The sequence below is a fragment of the Eurypyga helias genome, unplaced genomic scaffold (genome assembly GCF_000690775.1).
Source record: "Eurypyga helias isolate BGI_N326 unplaced genomic scaffold, ASM69077v1 scaffold29946, whole genome shotgun sequence".
In the NCBI taxonomy this organism is placed as follows: domain Eukaryota; kingdom Metazoa; phylum Chordata; class Aves; order Eurypygiformes; family Eurypygidae; genus Eurypyga; species Eurypyga helias.
In genome coordinates, this window is record NW_010256514.1 from 56216 (window position 1) to 69721 (window position 13506).

The following is a 13506-nucleotide window of genomic DNA, read 5'->3' on the forward strand; positions in this document are numbered from 1 at the left end:
TATAAGAATCGTAGTAGGCTACTAGTAATAGAATAAAGACATACGGTTTTTAATAAGGGAAGTGTCCAATATTTGCAGTAGAAGCAAAGGAATTTTTTACATTAGGCTTTAAGATTTCAGTTTCTACAGAGAATGATGGTGATTATTTTCCTTCTAGGAATTTGATCCCGAGGAGTTTTACTATCTTTTGGAAGCAGCGGAAGGCCATGCTAAAGAGGGGCAAGGCATTAAAACAGACATCCCTCGATACATTATTAGCCAGCTGGGCCTACATAAAGATCCTCTGGAAGGTAAGTACACCTCCTGGTCCAGCTATGGCTTCCTAGATTCTTCCTTGTCGACATTTTTAATCATTCTGATAATCTGTGCGTACTTGAAAAGGTTCAAAGTGAAGTAGCAGAGCAAACATTTGCTCACAGTTATTCTGAATCCTCACAGTTCTCTTATAAGCTTAGAGGCATTAAGAAGACCATCTGAGATTTTTCTGTTGTGGGTATCATTCACAAATACACAGTGTCAATGATTCTTGTAATCTTTTTCCAGTCTGTCAACACAACTGTGTTATTTCAGCTCTAGCTGAAGTGTACTGGTATAATTTGATGGTGCCTGTTATCAAACCATAGGTATAAATGAAACTGGGCTGAGCTGTTGTTTGCCCTTCAGTGCCACCAGGCTCCCACGTCTTAGAGTCCCTGAGGAGAACATCTCCCATTACTATTAAAACTTAGAAAAAGAAATCTTTTAGGTTTTTTTAAGTAATTTATGTGTCCATGTTGAGGATTTTTGTAAGGACAACTTGGGTTCCAGCGGAGTCATTGTCATTACACAATCTTCATTTGCCTGATTTTTCTTTTAAGAAAAGTGTTGGGAATATTACTGTCTCCTAACCAGACCATATTCTCTTCCATCCTGAGACCAGGTTCTGTCACTGGTGACAAATGGCAATTTGTTCATTGTGTTTAGTGCTAGTTTGGCAATTTGGAAGAAATTAGCAGAAATGCCTTCATGCTTGTACCATTTATCTTGTCCTCTGTGTTACAACCCAGGGCAAGGGGCATCACTAGGAGGACAAAATAATAGCAAAAAACTACGATAAACTTTTTTTTAAACCAGTTCTCATGATGCAAGATCACATTTCCTTAAGAGTAGCATATTGTGTGTTAAAAGGCAACTCATTTTTATTTGACTTTGGCAGCTGGTGAAGTTCAGCACTGCCAGATGTTGTTAGGAATTTGGTTATATGTAATTCAGTTAGATTGGATGTTGTTACAGATGATATTCATGTCATGTTAACAGACTTAAAGAGAGTCAAGCTTATTACTGTCTTCACAGAATAACTTCCTCATCCAATTTTAGTAGTATTTTTTATCTGAGATACAGATTAAAGGAATTTTGATGGTTTTTGCTTGGATTTGGAGTACAGCAAGGATGGCAGACAAATTGGGAAAATATATATAAATATTATTTTCCTTGTGGTGCTGGAAAAGGTCAAGAAACAGCTTAATTCTCTGCAAGATAAAGAAGTGTCTGCTGGATATGGAGAGCTGTTGGCCGTCTGGCCAGATGGACAATTCATGAATTCTTCACTGAAGTATGCAAGGTTTAATTTGGAGTGTGGGTTGGCAGTTTAGTGTTATTGACCCTGCTTCTGCCACTTCAGCCTTATTTTACTGACTGACTTTTTCTGGCCACTTAGTTGAAAGTCTTCCTCAGCATGAGTCAAGAATTTTACACTACCTAAGTTTCATAATATATTTGAATTTTTTTTAAACAGTTTGTGAGAGAGGTCTAGAGAGAAATGCTATACACCAATAAGGGATTACGTTTTTCTCAGCCTAAATTTGTGTTTTATGGGAATGTACTTCATCTAGGACACTACTTATAATTTCATTTAATAAATTGAATATTAATTAATATAACAAACTTCAGAGCATTCCAAGGATAATTGAAATATCTGGGGTTTTCGAGGGGAAAAAATAAACTATGTGGTTTGTCAGTACATAGTAGGGTGTATGATGTATGGATTACTGATCTTTGGTTCAATTGGAGAGTTGGGCAGTTGAATTTTATATATAATTTTAAAGATTAATGTGTATGTAGATTTGTGATCAAATAATACAGGCCATCTGATTCGTATTAATGCTTTCCTGCCTCCCTACAAAAGGTGATATTTATAAGCAGTACAAATCACTGTACAATAACTTCTTAAATGATCTGGTTTTGGTTTTAAATTGGTGCCTGTATATACAAGGACATTTCCTAAGGAAGAATAAAAGAATGGCACTATGGGTTTGTACCCTGGAATGAATAGTTTACAAAACAGTGTTTTGGAAACACTGTATTTGTTGCTATAATAATAATTAAAAAAAAAAAAAAGTACACGAAGATCATCATCCTGAGAGCTTTAAATTCCTTATACACAAAAATAGATAATAGTTAAAAATATGTAAACAGCAGAAGAACCAAATCTTTCGAAACAAACAAACAAACAAAACCCACCGCAGTAACACCATTCATCCTGAAACACAGTTGTGTTTTCGACTAAGCTGTTGAAGGATGACTGCAGTCTTCGTAAATGTTCGTGCAAAGAATTTTACTTCCTCTGCAGAGAAAAGCAATCTACCTCTTTAGACCTTTCTCTGCTTACCTCCTTTGTTTGCTGTCGTAGCTGTAGTGTCCTTTCTTTGAGTGAAATGATGCATGCCTTACTTGGAGATAATGCTAGATAAATTTATACTGTACTGAAAGCAATACCACAACAGATTCATCACTTGGAAGAGACTGGTGGCTGCATTTCAGAGGAGCTCCCCAGGGAGAAATTATTCCCCATGGTTTTTAAATTGCCATCTTTACCTTTGTGAATCATGAGTCTTCAGAAATGGTTTAAATCAATGAAAGGAAAAGGGCAGATGTTTAATGGTATTTAGATGAGTTTTAAAGATCTCTTCAGGCCTTGCAAAATGGTTCCATAGGTCCTTGTTTCAAAAGCTGATTCTTGGTTCCATTCCAGTGCTACCTACTGCTTACAAATAATGTATATTTCTCAGATAATTGTTCGTTTGTAAAAGTTCTGTTTAAAATTGCCTCATTTTAATTTGATATTTAGGAAAATAATTTTGGTTGAGAAGGCTGTCAAGGTGTATTTTTCTGGCTTGCTTGGTTCTCACTCATACAATAAAGGTTTTCTTACTACTTCTATTAAAAAAAATCACATTCACAAAACTGACTTTTGCCCTGCCTATCCACTCCAGTTTCAAGCTTGGCCTATATAATCTTAGCTTAGGCTCTCTTTTTTTAAGATTTGTTTGTTCTCAGTGGAGATATTTTCCACTGTTAATTGACTCCATATTCAAGATTTTTTGAGTGGTTTTAGCTTCTCTAACACTTTAAAGATCTGTTTATTTTTTGAAGTGACATTTTCATTACTTTGGTTTCTGAGATTTCACAGGTGGGTTTGGGATGGTAATTAAAAATTAGTTACTCCTTAGGTCTTTAGCTGTTCCAACAGAAATTTACCTGTGTGGTTAGTTTGCTCTTAGTGGTACAACACAGTAAGTTGTGCAGAATTTTACTTGTAATAGTCACTATTCTGTAGAAAAATCCAGTTTAGATACTATATTCTATGTGAATATTCAATTATTTTTCATATTCATAAATTGAGTTAGCAGTCCTGAGATAAAAATGCACCTCACAAATTCCAGGTGGTCTTGTCTCTGATCGCCAGCACGTAATTATGATAAAATGTGTGTCTTTGGCTGTGTGGAGTATATAATTAACTATGTATAGGATTAAAGCACTAGAAAGTTTCCCAGTGTCTTTAGCTACCAGCTGTCCTGTTTAGCTTTTATTACCCAGAAGAACTCTTAGTTACTGGGCTTCTGAAGAACAGGATAGGGTTAGTTGCTGTGCAGCATGGGTTGACCCTGGCAGGGACAACCAGGTCAAGTTGCAGACACTCAAAATCTTAGTTTCCCAGAGAAGTTGTATGTATTACTGACTCCATAAATTATAAGCTTCTAGGAAAATGGCTTTTAGCTTATTATGTTATGCATGTCAGCATTTCTGTGTAGAAGACGCAAACCATTTGGAGTCCATCTCTGTCTAAACTGGAAGCTTTTTGCTCTAACTGTGGAGGAGCCCAACAAGGATGGGGGCTACTACTGGCTGCAGGGCCAAGATCCTCAGGAGTTTCAGCAGATCAGTGCTCTTCCCGTTAACGCTGAGATCACACACAGATCTGAGAATTCCTGAGTCTTGGCAGTGACGATAGCATGGCTGGTCATAGCTTCATGGCTGTTGGACTGCTTCAGTGGGGGATGATGTTGGCATTGAATAGCAGGTCTTCATTTTGGGGTGGGATTTTTTTTTTTATTATACTCTTGGAGATGCCCTAGAAGTTATTTAGCAAGTACTACAGGAAGGACAGAATGATTATTAAATATTCAAGTAAAGTGTTACTTTTCAGGTTTTCTGTGTTTCAATTAATTCTGTGTTTGCTGCAGTTTAAAATAAAGTTTTCCTGTTTCCAGAAATAGCTCAGCTCACTAACTGTGACAATGGGGTAGCAGGAACTCTAGAAGTGGATGAATCACTAAATGTAAGTTTTCCTGTTATGTTGCTTATATTGCTGAATCTGAGCAAGGAAGAACGTGTGGTGTTCCCCCCAACCGTATCTCCCTGTATTTTCTCCTGGTATGTGTGAACAGATTGGACAGAACAATGGTTAATACTCAAACTGATGCCATGGTGCTCAGCAGACGGAAGTCTTGCAAAAAATATTAGAACAAAACTTAGAATCTAGAGTGCAAACCGGCTTAACAGTAGCTAAGAAATTGCAGTTGTAAAGCTATTTGTGTTGTGCAAACGTTGAAGAAATACAGGAATGATAATGCAGTGTAATAAAGGAACACAAGTAGGAGAGGTGATGAAATCAGTAAAGAAAATACAGGGTGAATATTTAGAAACATTTTCTCAAGGATAGTTGTGGAATAAATACACAAGAAGTGACTGGAAGCGTAACTTTAAAGTACAGGGCTGTTCAAAATCATCATAAATAGGCAATTAGGAAGAATCCTATACTGGCAGGCAAGTGGGCTAAACAATTTAATAAATCATCTCTCTCTGCTCCTATGTAGTTCTTATATTAACATATTCACTAATCTTGAATTTCCTATAGCAAGCATTTAATTGAAAATGTTCCTACCAGGTCTACTTTCAACCTTAACTATTACCAAACTGCCTGGGCAGGGATTGTAAAACTTCTTGGAAATTTAGAAAACATCTTGAAAAGGATCTTGTGGGTTTGGAATACTGAATTTAGGGTCCCACACCCTCCTCATCTCACCATGCGCCCCAATTCTAATTCTGTCTTCAAGATTAATTAAAAATTAAAGCTAGAAAAAAGGTTGTTCAGTACTTGGGGCAACTCCATTTGGAAAACATTCTGGTGTAGAAATAGGTGAAAGTGACCTTTGTAACAGTAGAATTACCACATTTTTATGTCTCATGTTTTTCTGTTTCATTTTGTCTCTATTCACAGTCCATCCTGAGTAATAGCACAGGCTATCCTAACATTAGTTCGAAATGTGAAAAACTTTATTTGAATGAACGAGAACTCATCTGTTGTTTTGTTACTGCCAGGCTGTACTGACACAGTCACATTTACTACAGTGGGGAGTCAGTGTCCAACAAATGCCTGGTGGGATTCGCAGAAGTCGGTTACTCCAGATAGCAATTGCCAGTAGCACCTTTACCCAGGAGCCTTTGTGCCTGGCTGCTGTGCATGTATATAAGTGGACAGGTCGCTGTGCTAGCTGTGTGGCTAACTGGCCAGAGTTTTTAGCTCTTTCGTCCGGGTGGCAGCCTGGTGATAGTTGGGTTTTGTTTGGTTGCTTTCTTTTTTCCCCCCAATTTTTAAAGAAGTACTGTATTAACTTTGTTCTTTCTCCTCTTTTTCTTTGAAGAGCTCTAATACCTCACTGAAGCTGCAGAGAAGACCTCGGGAAAGTGACTTTGAAACAATTAAACTGATTAGTAATGGAGCTTATGGGTGAGTAATCCATGAGGGCAGCAGCTCTTTTGCATTTCATTTTTGCTGAAGTTCCCATTGTTTCTTATTGCAGGAAAGTTTATATGGGGGAGTTTGATTGCACTGCTGCTCTTTCCATTTTGCTTTCTTGTTGCTAATACTTGAAGTTTACCAAAAAACCCTTTTGGAAAGCCTGCTAGGCAATAATGAATTACTGTGTGCTGCAGTAAATTTAAATACTGAATATTTCATCACAAAGATTTTTCAGAAGTAGGTATCATGTAATGCCAAAGATGAAATCTGGGTAAATCAAAAGACAGATTTAAAGACACCTTTATAATACTTGAAACAGCCTGTGTTTATTCATATGTGAAACAGAATGAAACTGCATCTGTAGGGAGACAGATTGTTCAAAATGAGTGCTTACTTGACCTAAAAATACTGGTGAACTAGAAACAAATTTCCTTAATTAGGTCACCACTGTTGTGTTGTTTCTCCTTGGACACTCCTCTATCCTCAAATTTTAACCAGTTAACTTTTAAGGAATTGTTGTTACTTGGTTGATTTCTGGGTACTTGGAAAATGCAGTCTTTACTTCCCACTGGTATGTGAGTCATCTGGAGATATCCTAGAAGACCAAGAGAAAATTACATGAGTCTGGACCTTAAATAGACATGGAATGTTTTCTGGAAGTGCTGTGCAGGGATCGTGTCTATCAGCAGACAGAAGTCTTTACCTTTTCTGATCAGAGAATATCTACTAGACCCTTGATTGTCTCCTGTTCTGCACTGAAATGTAACAAGACAGGAACTGTTGGTCTTATTAGACCAGGAGGGATGTTTCCATCTTGAGGTGTGGAGCCCATCTCCAGATGAGACTGTATCACAGCCCACAGTGGAAGGGGCTTGTGCTGCTCGCCAGCACAGACCCTGTTAGACTGGCTCTACTATGCACTAGCTCTGCTTGAGGTAGGAAACACCAGTGACCTAGTAGGGCTGAGAGCTCTTGGAAGAGGCCTTGGACATAGAAGATAAAGCACCTGCAATCTACCCACCAGAGTTTTGCATTCCACTCTGATGGCCTGAGCCCGAGGTAATGCTTGATAATAGTTAAAGGTAACCCTGAGCTCTGGGACAGGGGGAATTTAGTACTGCCTAGTACTGTTGGTCATAGCAGCCTGTGTGGAGGCTGTTGCTTGTGTACAGACCTGTTTACATAGCTCAGTAAAAAGCCTGAAGGAAATACCATAATTTACATTAAAGTTATGTAAATATCCAAATACAACTTCTCACTAGTCGACCTCTGCACAATTCGTTTTCCTAGAATTTCTCCCTAGGCAAACTCATTACTTACCATGTGCCAGTTTCTCCCAGTTACCCCAGGACTTCAAAAGCCTGTTTTCCATCAGTTAGCAGTAGCTGCTGCTCCTCTCCCTGGCTGCATTCCCTTCTCCTTCCCTTGGCAGATGCTTAGTCCTTTTATCTCTTACTCAATTTCCTCTTTGTCTTACTGGAAGAGGATAAGAAGAACCATGTGGGATGGGCCCTAACTGGAGAAAAGGGTGTCTGAGTCACTGGACCTGCCCACCTTCCCAGCACTTTTAGGATGCTGAGGATGGGGGAGAGGAGGGAGCAGCTGCAGAAAGGCAAGCTGCAACCAGCAGCGCAAGACCGACCACCTAAAGCCAGAGGTTTGGTAGACCTGTAGCTCTTGCTCCATAGGTGTTACAGTCAGAAGGGGTCTTGATGGGCCGTGGAGAAATACAGACTGTCATAGGAAACCAGAGACAAGCAAGGCTCTGAAAAGCTGTTAGGGTGAAAAGCCATGGCTTTCTGTGGCACGTAGGATGTAGGCATATAGGATTTTTTTTGTTCCCCTCATGTTTGTTGCAGAGAAAATCAATACTTATGAAACACCTTTTTGATGCCAATAATATGTGAAATTGGCAATATAAATGTCATAAAAATTGGATGAGACCCTGATAATTTGTGAGGAAAAGGAGAGCTGATAGAGGATGAACAGCTTGGAGTAAATCCGGATTCTGCATGAGCCATTATTGTCTTTAGCAAATATTAAAACAGGGGTAGGCTGCTGGCAGGTTATGCTGTGGTAGTATCAGAAATGGAAATTGAAAATCTCAGTTTAGTTGAGTACTTCTGTCCTTAAGACAGCATTAACAAAGTGGGTTTTGTTGTTTTTTAAATGGTTACTTCTTAAAAATAAAGAACAAGAAAGAAATAGCCCCTTACTAACTAATGTGGAGGGAAAGGAACACAGTGAAATGTGGGACAATAAACCTTTAAAAGTATTTACTCACTTGTATAAGTGATTTTAGTACCTAGTCACTTGCCCCCAGCTCCTGTAAGTTGAGGAGGCATGTGGTCCGAAATTCTCTGGGATACCACTTCTTCAGAACTGAAGATCTCATCTGTGGTAGGTCAGATAAGTAGGACCATAATATGAATGGACCATTTTAATCTTTAAGTGTGTTTTTTGTTGGCACCAATATGATTGGTCATTAATTTACTCAAAAGTTAAAGTCAAGTTTAAGGGGGGACACATCATGATAGCCTAAATGCTCTAACCCATCTACAAAATAGTGTGTAATAAACAGTAATGCCTGTTCCACCTGTGAATACAAAGCAATGAACTGCCCCATATGCATTTATTGCAATTTATTTACAAGTATAAGTAGCTGAAATGAGTTACTGTTGTTCTGCTACAAGGATTATTTTTTTTCCCTTCTATGTTTTTCCAGGCCATTAATTTTTTGAAATAACCTAAATATGTGTGAATTCTGCCTGTGCTTCATTGCTTTATTCTCGAAAATGTCAGTGGGCATATTTTGTGCTCTGACTTAAAGATTCAGTATGCTGTTGTAATATTTATTTTGAGTCTATAATGGAGGGTTTAGTTCTGAATCTTTTTTTCTTTTTAAAAATGTACATTCTGCAGTCTTTGATTTTGCTGTGGTATTTTTGCCTTCATTAGTGAAATGGAAAGCTTTGACTGCTTGGCAGGGTAATTGTTGGTCTTGGCGTGCTGTAGCAGAGATTTGTCAGATACGTTAAACTTGATGAGTTTAAATATAAACTATTGGTCTTGTGAAGGTTTGAGTAAATATCTTAGCAGTTCTCTGCTTTTAATTGATTGGATAAACTCATTTTGTAGTGCAATTAGATGAATGTATAGTAGATGGGGTGTATCGGGCTTTTGGGAATGGCTGGGAATATACAAGAAGTTAAACAAGCTGTGAATCTTTTAACGTGTAGGATGCCGGCCAAGTCATTAATGGTTTCACAAGCTGTCTATCTGACTTTTTTTTTCAGCCAGCTAAAACTTTTCATACTTCCCAAATGTTAAACTTCTACTGCAATCACGTTCACATTTTTTCCATATTCCAGCTTGCAAGAGATAGCAGATAGTAGTAGTAGTCCATCTCTTCAAGCTGGCATCAGCCTGGTTTCCTGAACCACCTTAACAAAATAAAGATTACATTTGATTTCAGGAAAGTGAGTGATGTTAGCTCAGTTGCTCTTCACTAATGTATAACTGTGTCTGCTTAAAGCAAATACTTGATACCACTTTTGCACCTGTCTGGAATGCTTTTACTTCCACAAAGATGGTAATGTCAATATGTACATGACATACTGGCTAATGGTGCTGCTTGATAAATTAAAAAACTCTGAGGCAGTGTTGGTTTGAGCAGCTGCTGTCCCTAACCTGTGAGTACTTGTTTCTATTCCTTCTCCACTTGGTTGGAAGTACTTGCACATGTATAGTAGCATTGGGAATGGGACTAAGGAAGTTACCCAGTTGCAAGATGACACCCCATCAATCGGTTGAATTCATCATCAGCCTGGCAGCCATCAGCTCAGAAGTGGAAGGGGTTAAGGGGGAATGTGTGGCTTGTAGGGTCACTCAAGAAGCACCGCCTTGGAATGGATGATAGAGCTGTGTTCCTTTCCTTCTTTTCTGTTTACCCACATGCTGTGGATGACAGGTCCATACAGAGTTAAGAGGCTTTGGTTCCTAGAAGCCCATAGCTTTAAAGAGCAATTTAGATAGGAGAGGCTGGCAATTTATATGCTAGGGATTGTATCTTCACTATTCGTTGTGGACTTACTCAAAATTATGAACTTTGAACTCAGTGTGCTTTATTGCCCTTGAGTGAGCCTCCCATCCCGGTACAGCACTGTCCAAGTGCCTTATCTTTCTGCTGTAGCTAGTATATGTGTGAGAATCGAATACTGGCAGCTAGTGCAATTCTCTCTGTGGTAGAGAAAGGTTGTTCCTGTGTTGAACATCTTGAATTCTGAAGGGGCAGCATGCTACAAAGTGGTGAGGAGCTTAATTTCTCAAGTGTTTCTTCTGCAAATATGGAACAGTTTATCCATAGGAAATGCGGTCAGCAGTTTCATCACTGTGCATCAGAGTTTACAAGCTGATGTAAAGATGGAAGACATTGCTATTGTTAGGTATGGAGAGGTGGTTTTATTAGTCAAAATTTGTGACATGTTGAAACAACTAGGACTTGTAACACTTCTGAGAGGAGGATCACAGCCATCATGTTCTTTTCTTCAGATGGCCAGCTTCTCATTTGCTTCTAGCCAGGCTAAGATAAGTCTGAAATACTGCTGAGAGGGCACTCTCTGTGTTGTCCCAAGGCTCAGAAGACCGGCACTGGATGCTCATGTTAGAGAGCTGCAGTGCTTTAGGTAGAATTTCCCCCTGCCCCCAAATAAATTTGATCAGGTCATGGGCATCGCCTAGCTAGAAGTGGTGTCGTGCTGCTTCTAAATTCTGATCTTAAATAACTATCTGAAAAAACTTAATAAAACTTTATAAAACTTTACCATATTGCTGTAGCGTGAATCTCAGCCTTACACGTGGCTCCTCTTCACTCGAGGCAACCAACATCAGACATAATTGCAGGATTGTACAGAATTTAGCAGTCTCTTCTCAGGAAATTGCTTGTGAAAATGAAACATAGCTCCTGGTGAGCAGCTGTAACTTTTACGCAGCAAGTACAGTCCCTGCGTTTCCACAAGGAGTTCAAGGTCCTTTGACAAATTAGGGAATCGGGTCAAAGCAAGTGACATAGCTATATCAGCCGCAGGCACTGAATGTAGACTAGATCATAAAGTGGCTGTTGAAGTTACTGAGGAGCTGTAAACTAGGCCTGAACCCTGGAAGTGATTTAGAAAAAAAACAAGAGTCTTGGTTGTATGATTGGAGGAGGGACAGGTTGCATGATGTTCAAATTGGAGCAATTCAGGAACCCAGTTAAATGTTTTAGCATTTCTTTTTAGTTTGTCTTAATACATGTGCACAGTGTTTTATATTTATGCCTAGCTAAAGGTATTTTAGAGATACTTTTTGACGCAGAGATTTATGTTGGAGGTAGAACAAGGTAATATTTGGACAGTGCCAAAGATTCATGAATTTTCTTACTTCTCTTGAAAAGTAAACTTTGCTTGTGGTGTTGAAATACACCATCAATAAAATACAGACCACTTGTGTAACTGTTGAGGTCTATACACTGAAATCAGAGACATTTGTATATGTTGCAGGTCATTTAAAAGCTCTTTACGTAGCATGAACAGTGTACACATGTGTGAACGTGAGGGAGACAGGTGTGTTGCAGTAGTCTTGTGAGTCTGGTACAATTCAATGAAACTTTTTTCAGAGGAGTTGTAGATAACTGAATCCTAATGGACAGTTATATAATTACCTGCCTGTGACTCTTAAGACTGTAGAATGCAGCTTAGAGAGCTGGGGAAACACAGCCAGCATATCCCAGATACTTACTGGACTAGTTAGTCCTTAGAACTTGCTGGTTCTTCATCTTTAAATATGGTAGTAATGACCCTACAGATTCATATGATCTGCAGAGAGGAATTTATTAAGATGCTGTAATAATACGCTCTGTTAGTATCTGTCTTTCAAGAGTTCATCTTGGCACACTGTCCACATCAAAGCTCTGAGAAAGATCTGCATGTCGAGGCCTCAGGCGGTCCTCAGTTCATTCACATAACTAGGGGTTTTTTTGCAGGATTGCTGTTTCAGACACCTGAAGGGCCCACTTTTCTACGTGCCAGGAGTTCACAAGGGGGCTGAAATAGGGGAAAGAAAGATGAAATTACAGGAGATGAAGGAGCTAAGGCTGACTGGCAGGAGATAGCAACAAAAGAGAGAAGCAAGGCAGCATGTAAGGAAAAGAGTTGTAATGGAGGTGTGGAGAGAGAAGGTGGTGTGAGGGGAGTGGTAGGAAGAGGTGCAGGAGGACAGAAGGCATGAAGCCAGCAGGGAGGAGTACCGGAGCTGAATAACTTGGTCTTAGTTCCAGCTTGGGAGGGGCAGACGGGAGTGAGACTTGGTAGGAGGCATGAAGGGTGGGGTTGGTCTTGGGTTTTGCCCAAGGTGATTTTCCCCTACTTTCATAATGGTGTAATGTCTCTTACCTGCCCCACGCTCAGACAAGAACAAGGGATTAATGAAAGCTTTTGGGATCAGTAAGAGAAACTTTCTTGTCTAGAAAGGTTTTCCTCCACAAAGGAAAACAGAAGCTTGTTTTTTCTAGTGCCTGTAACTTTGGTAGCTATGGGAAGATCTTCATAGAAATAGTAATGCAATAATTACTTTTTGTGTTTTGATAAGTAATTGTATGCTGATAATTAGACCTCATGGGGGCAAGAAATTGAATTTAAAAACTACATAATTGAGTCCCATTTTATCCATCCCCCTTTCCTCCTTCTAGTCTTTTCTTTCCATAAACACACACTACTGTGGTAATTATATACTGGAGATGCTATAAGCATTAAAAGCTACAAAGCAGATTGCAAGCAAGGCAAACATTTTTCAGGATTTGCCTCAAGGGATTTTGAAAAATGCAGCAGTTATGTCCTGTGTTTCATGGCAGGTTGATTCTTTCTCCTGAACCTTGAAAAGAAAGGCTTGTCCACACAAAGTTTTCTTTCACTTTGCTTCCCCTGCTGCCTTGACCTTATCTAACCAAGCTTACAGGAAACTTTGTACCCAGCACCCCAGTGGAAATTCTGCATGTCAAGTTACATCTTAATCCTACATTACCATGCAGTTAATGCAGTGATCTTTGTTTCGGATTACCTGCTGGTGACCTACCCCTGATAGGATCAATGCTGATGTCAGGGACTGAACAAGAACAGAAGGTTTCGCACCTGGCAATGAGGGAGCCACCCCATCGAGTAACTTCTGAGCAACCTTCATGAGAAACCTGTGACATGTTTTAAAATCCCCTGGACGGAGTCTGAGTCATAATTACCTGACAGCACACTTACAGACTAAGCATTTGTCGGAATGATTTATAACACTGTGCCATAGCTGGGTTTTGTATATAATACTTTGTTGATGGAAACGCCCAAACTCTGCCTGAGCTCAGAGCATTTGCTTTATCTGTTGTTTGCTTGGGGGGGGAGGGGGTGGGGCCTGGTGAAGGA

At 39.3% G+C, this 13506-nt stretch overlaps 1 protein-coding gene across 1 annotated transcript in view; it reads left to right on the top strand.

Moving 5' to 3' along the window:
* MAST4 (microtubule associated serine/threonine kinase family member 4) overlaps positions 1–13506 on the top strand; it is a 66216-nt gene that overhangs the window by 27870 nt on the left and 24840 nt on the right. The window contains exons 9-11 of the mRNA XM_010153690.1: positions 158–290; positions 4530–4597; positions 5964–6049. Of these exons, the coding sequence (XP_010151992.1) occupies positions 158–290; positions 4530–4597; positions 5964–6049 (287 nt within the window). The remainder of the gene's footprint in view (positions 1–157; positions 291–4529; positions 4598–5963; positions 6050–13506) is intronic.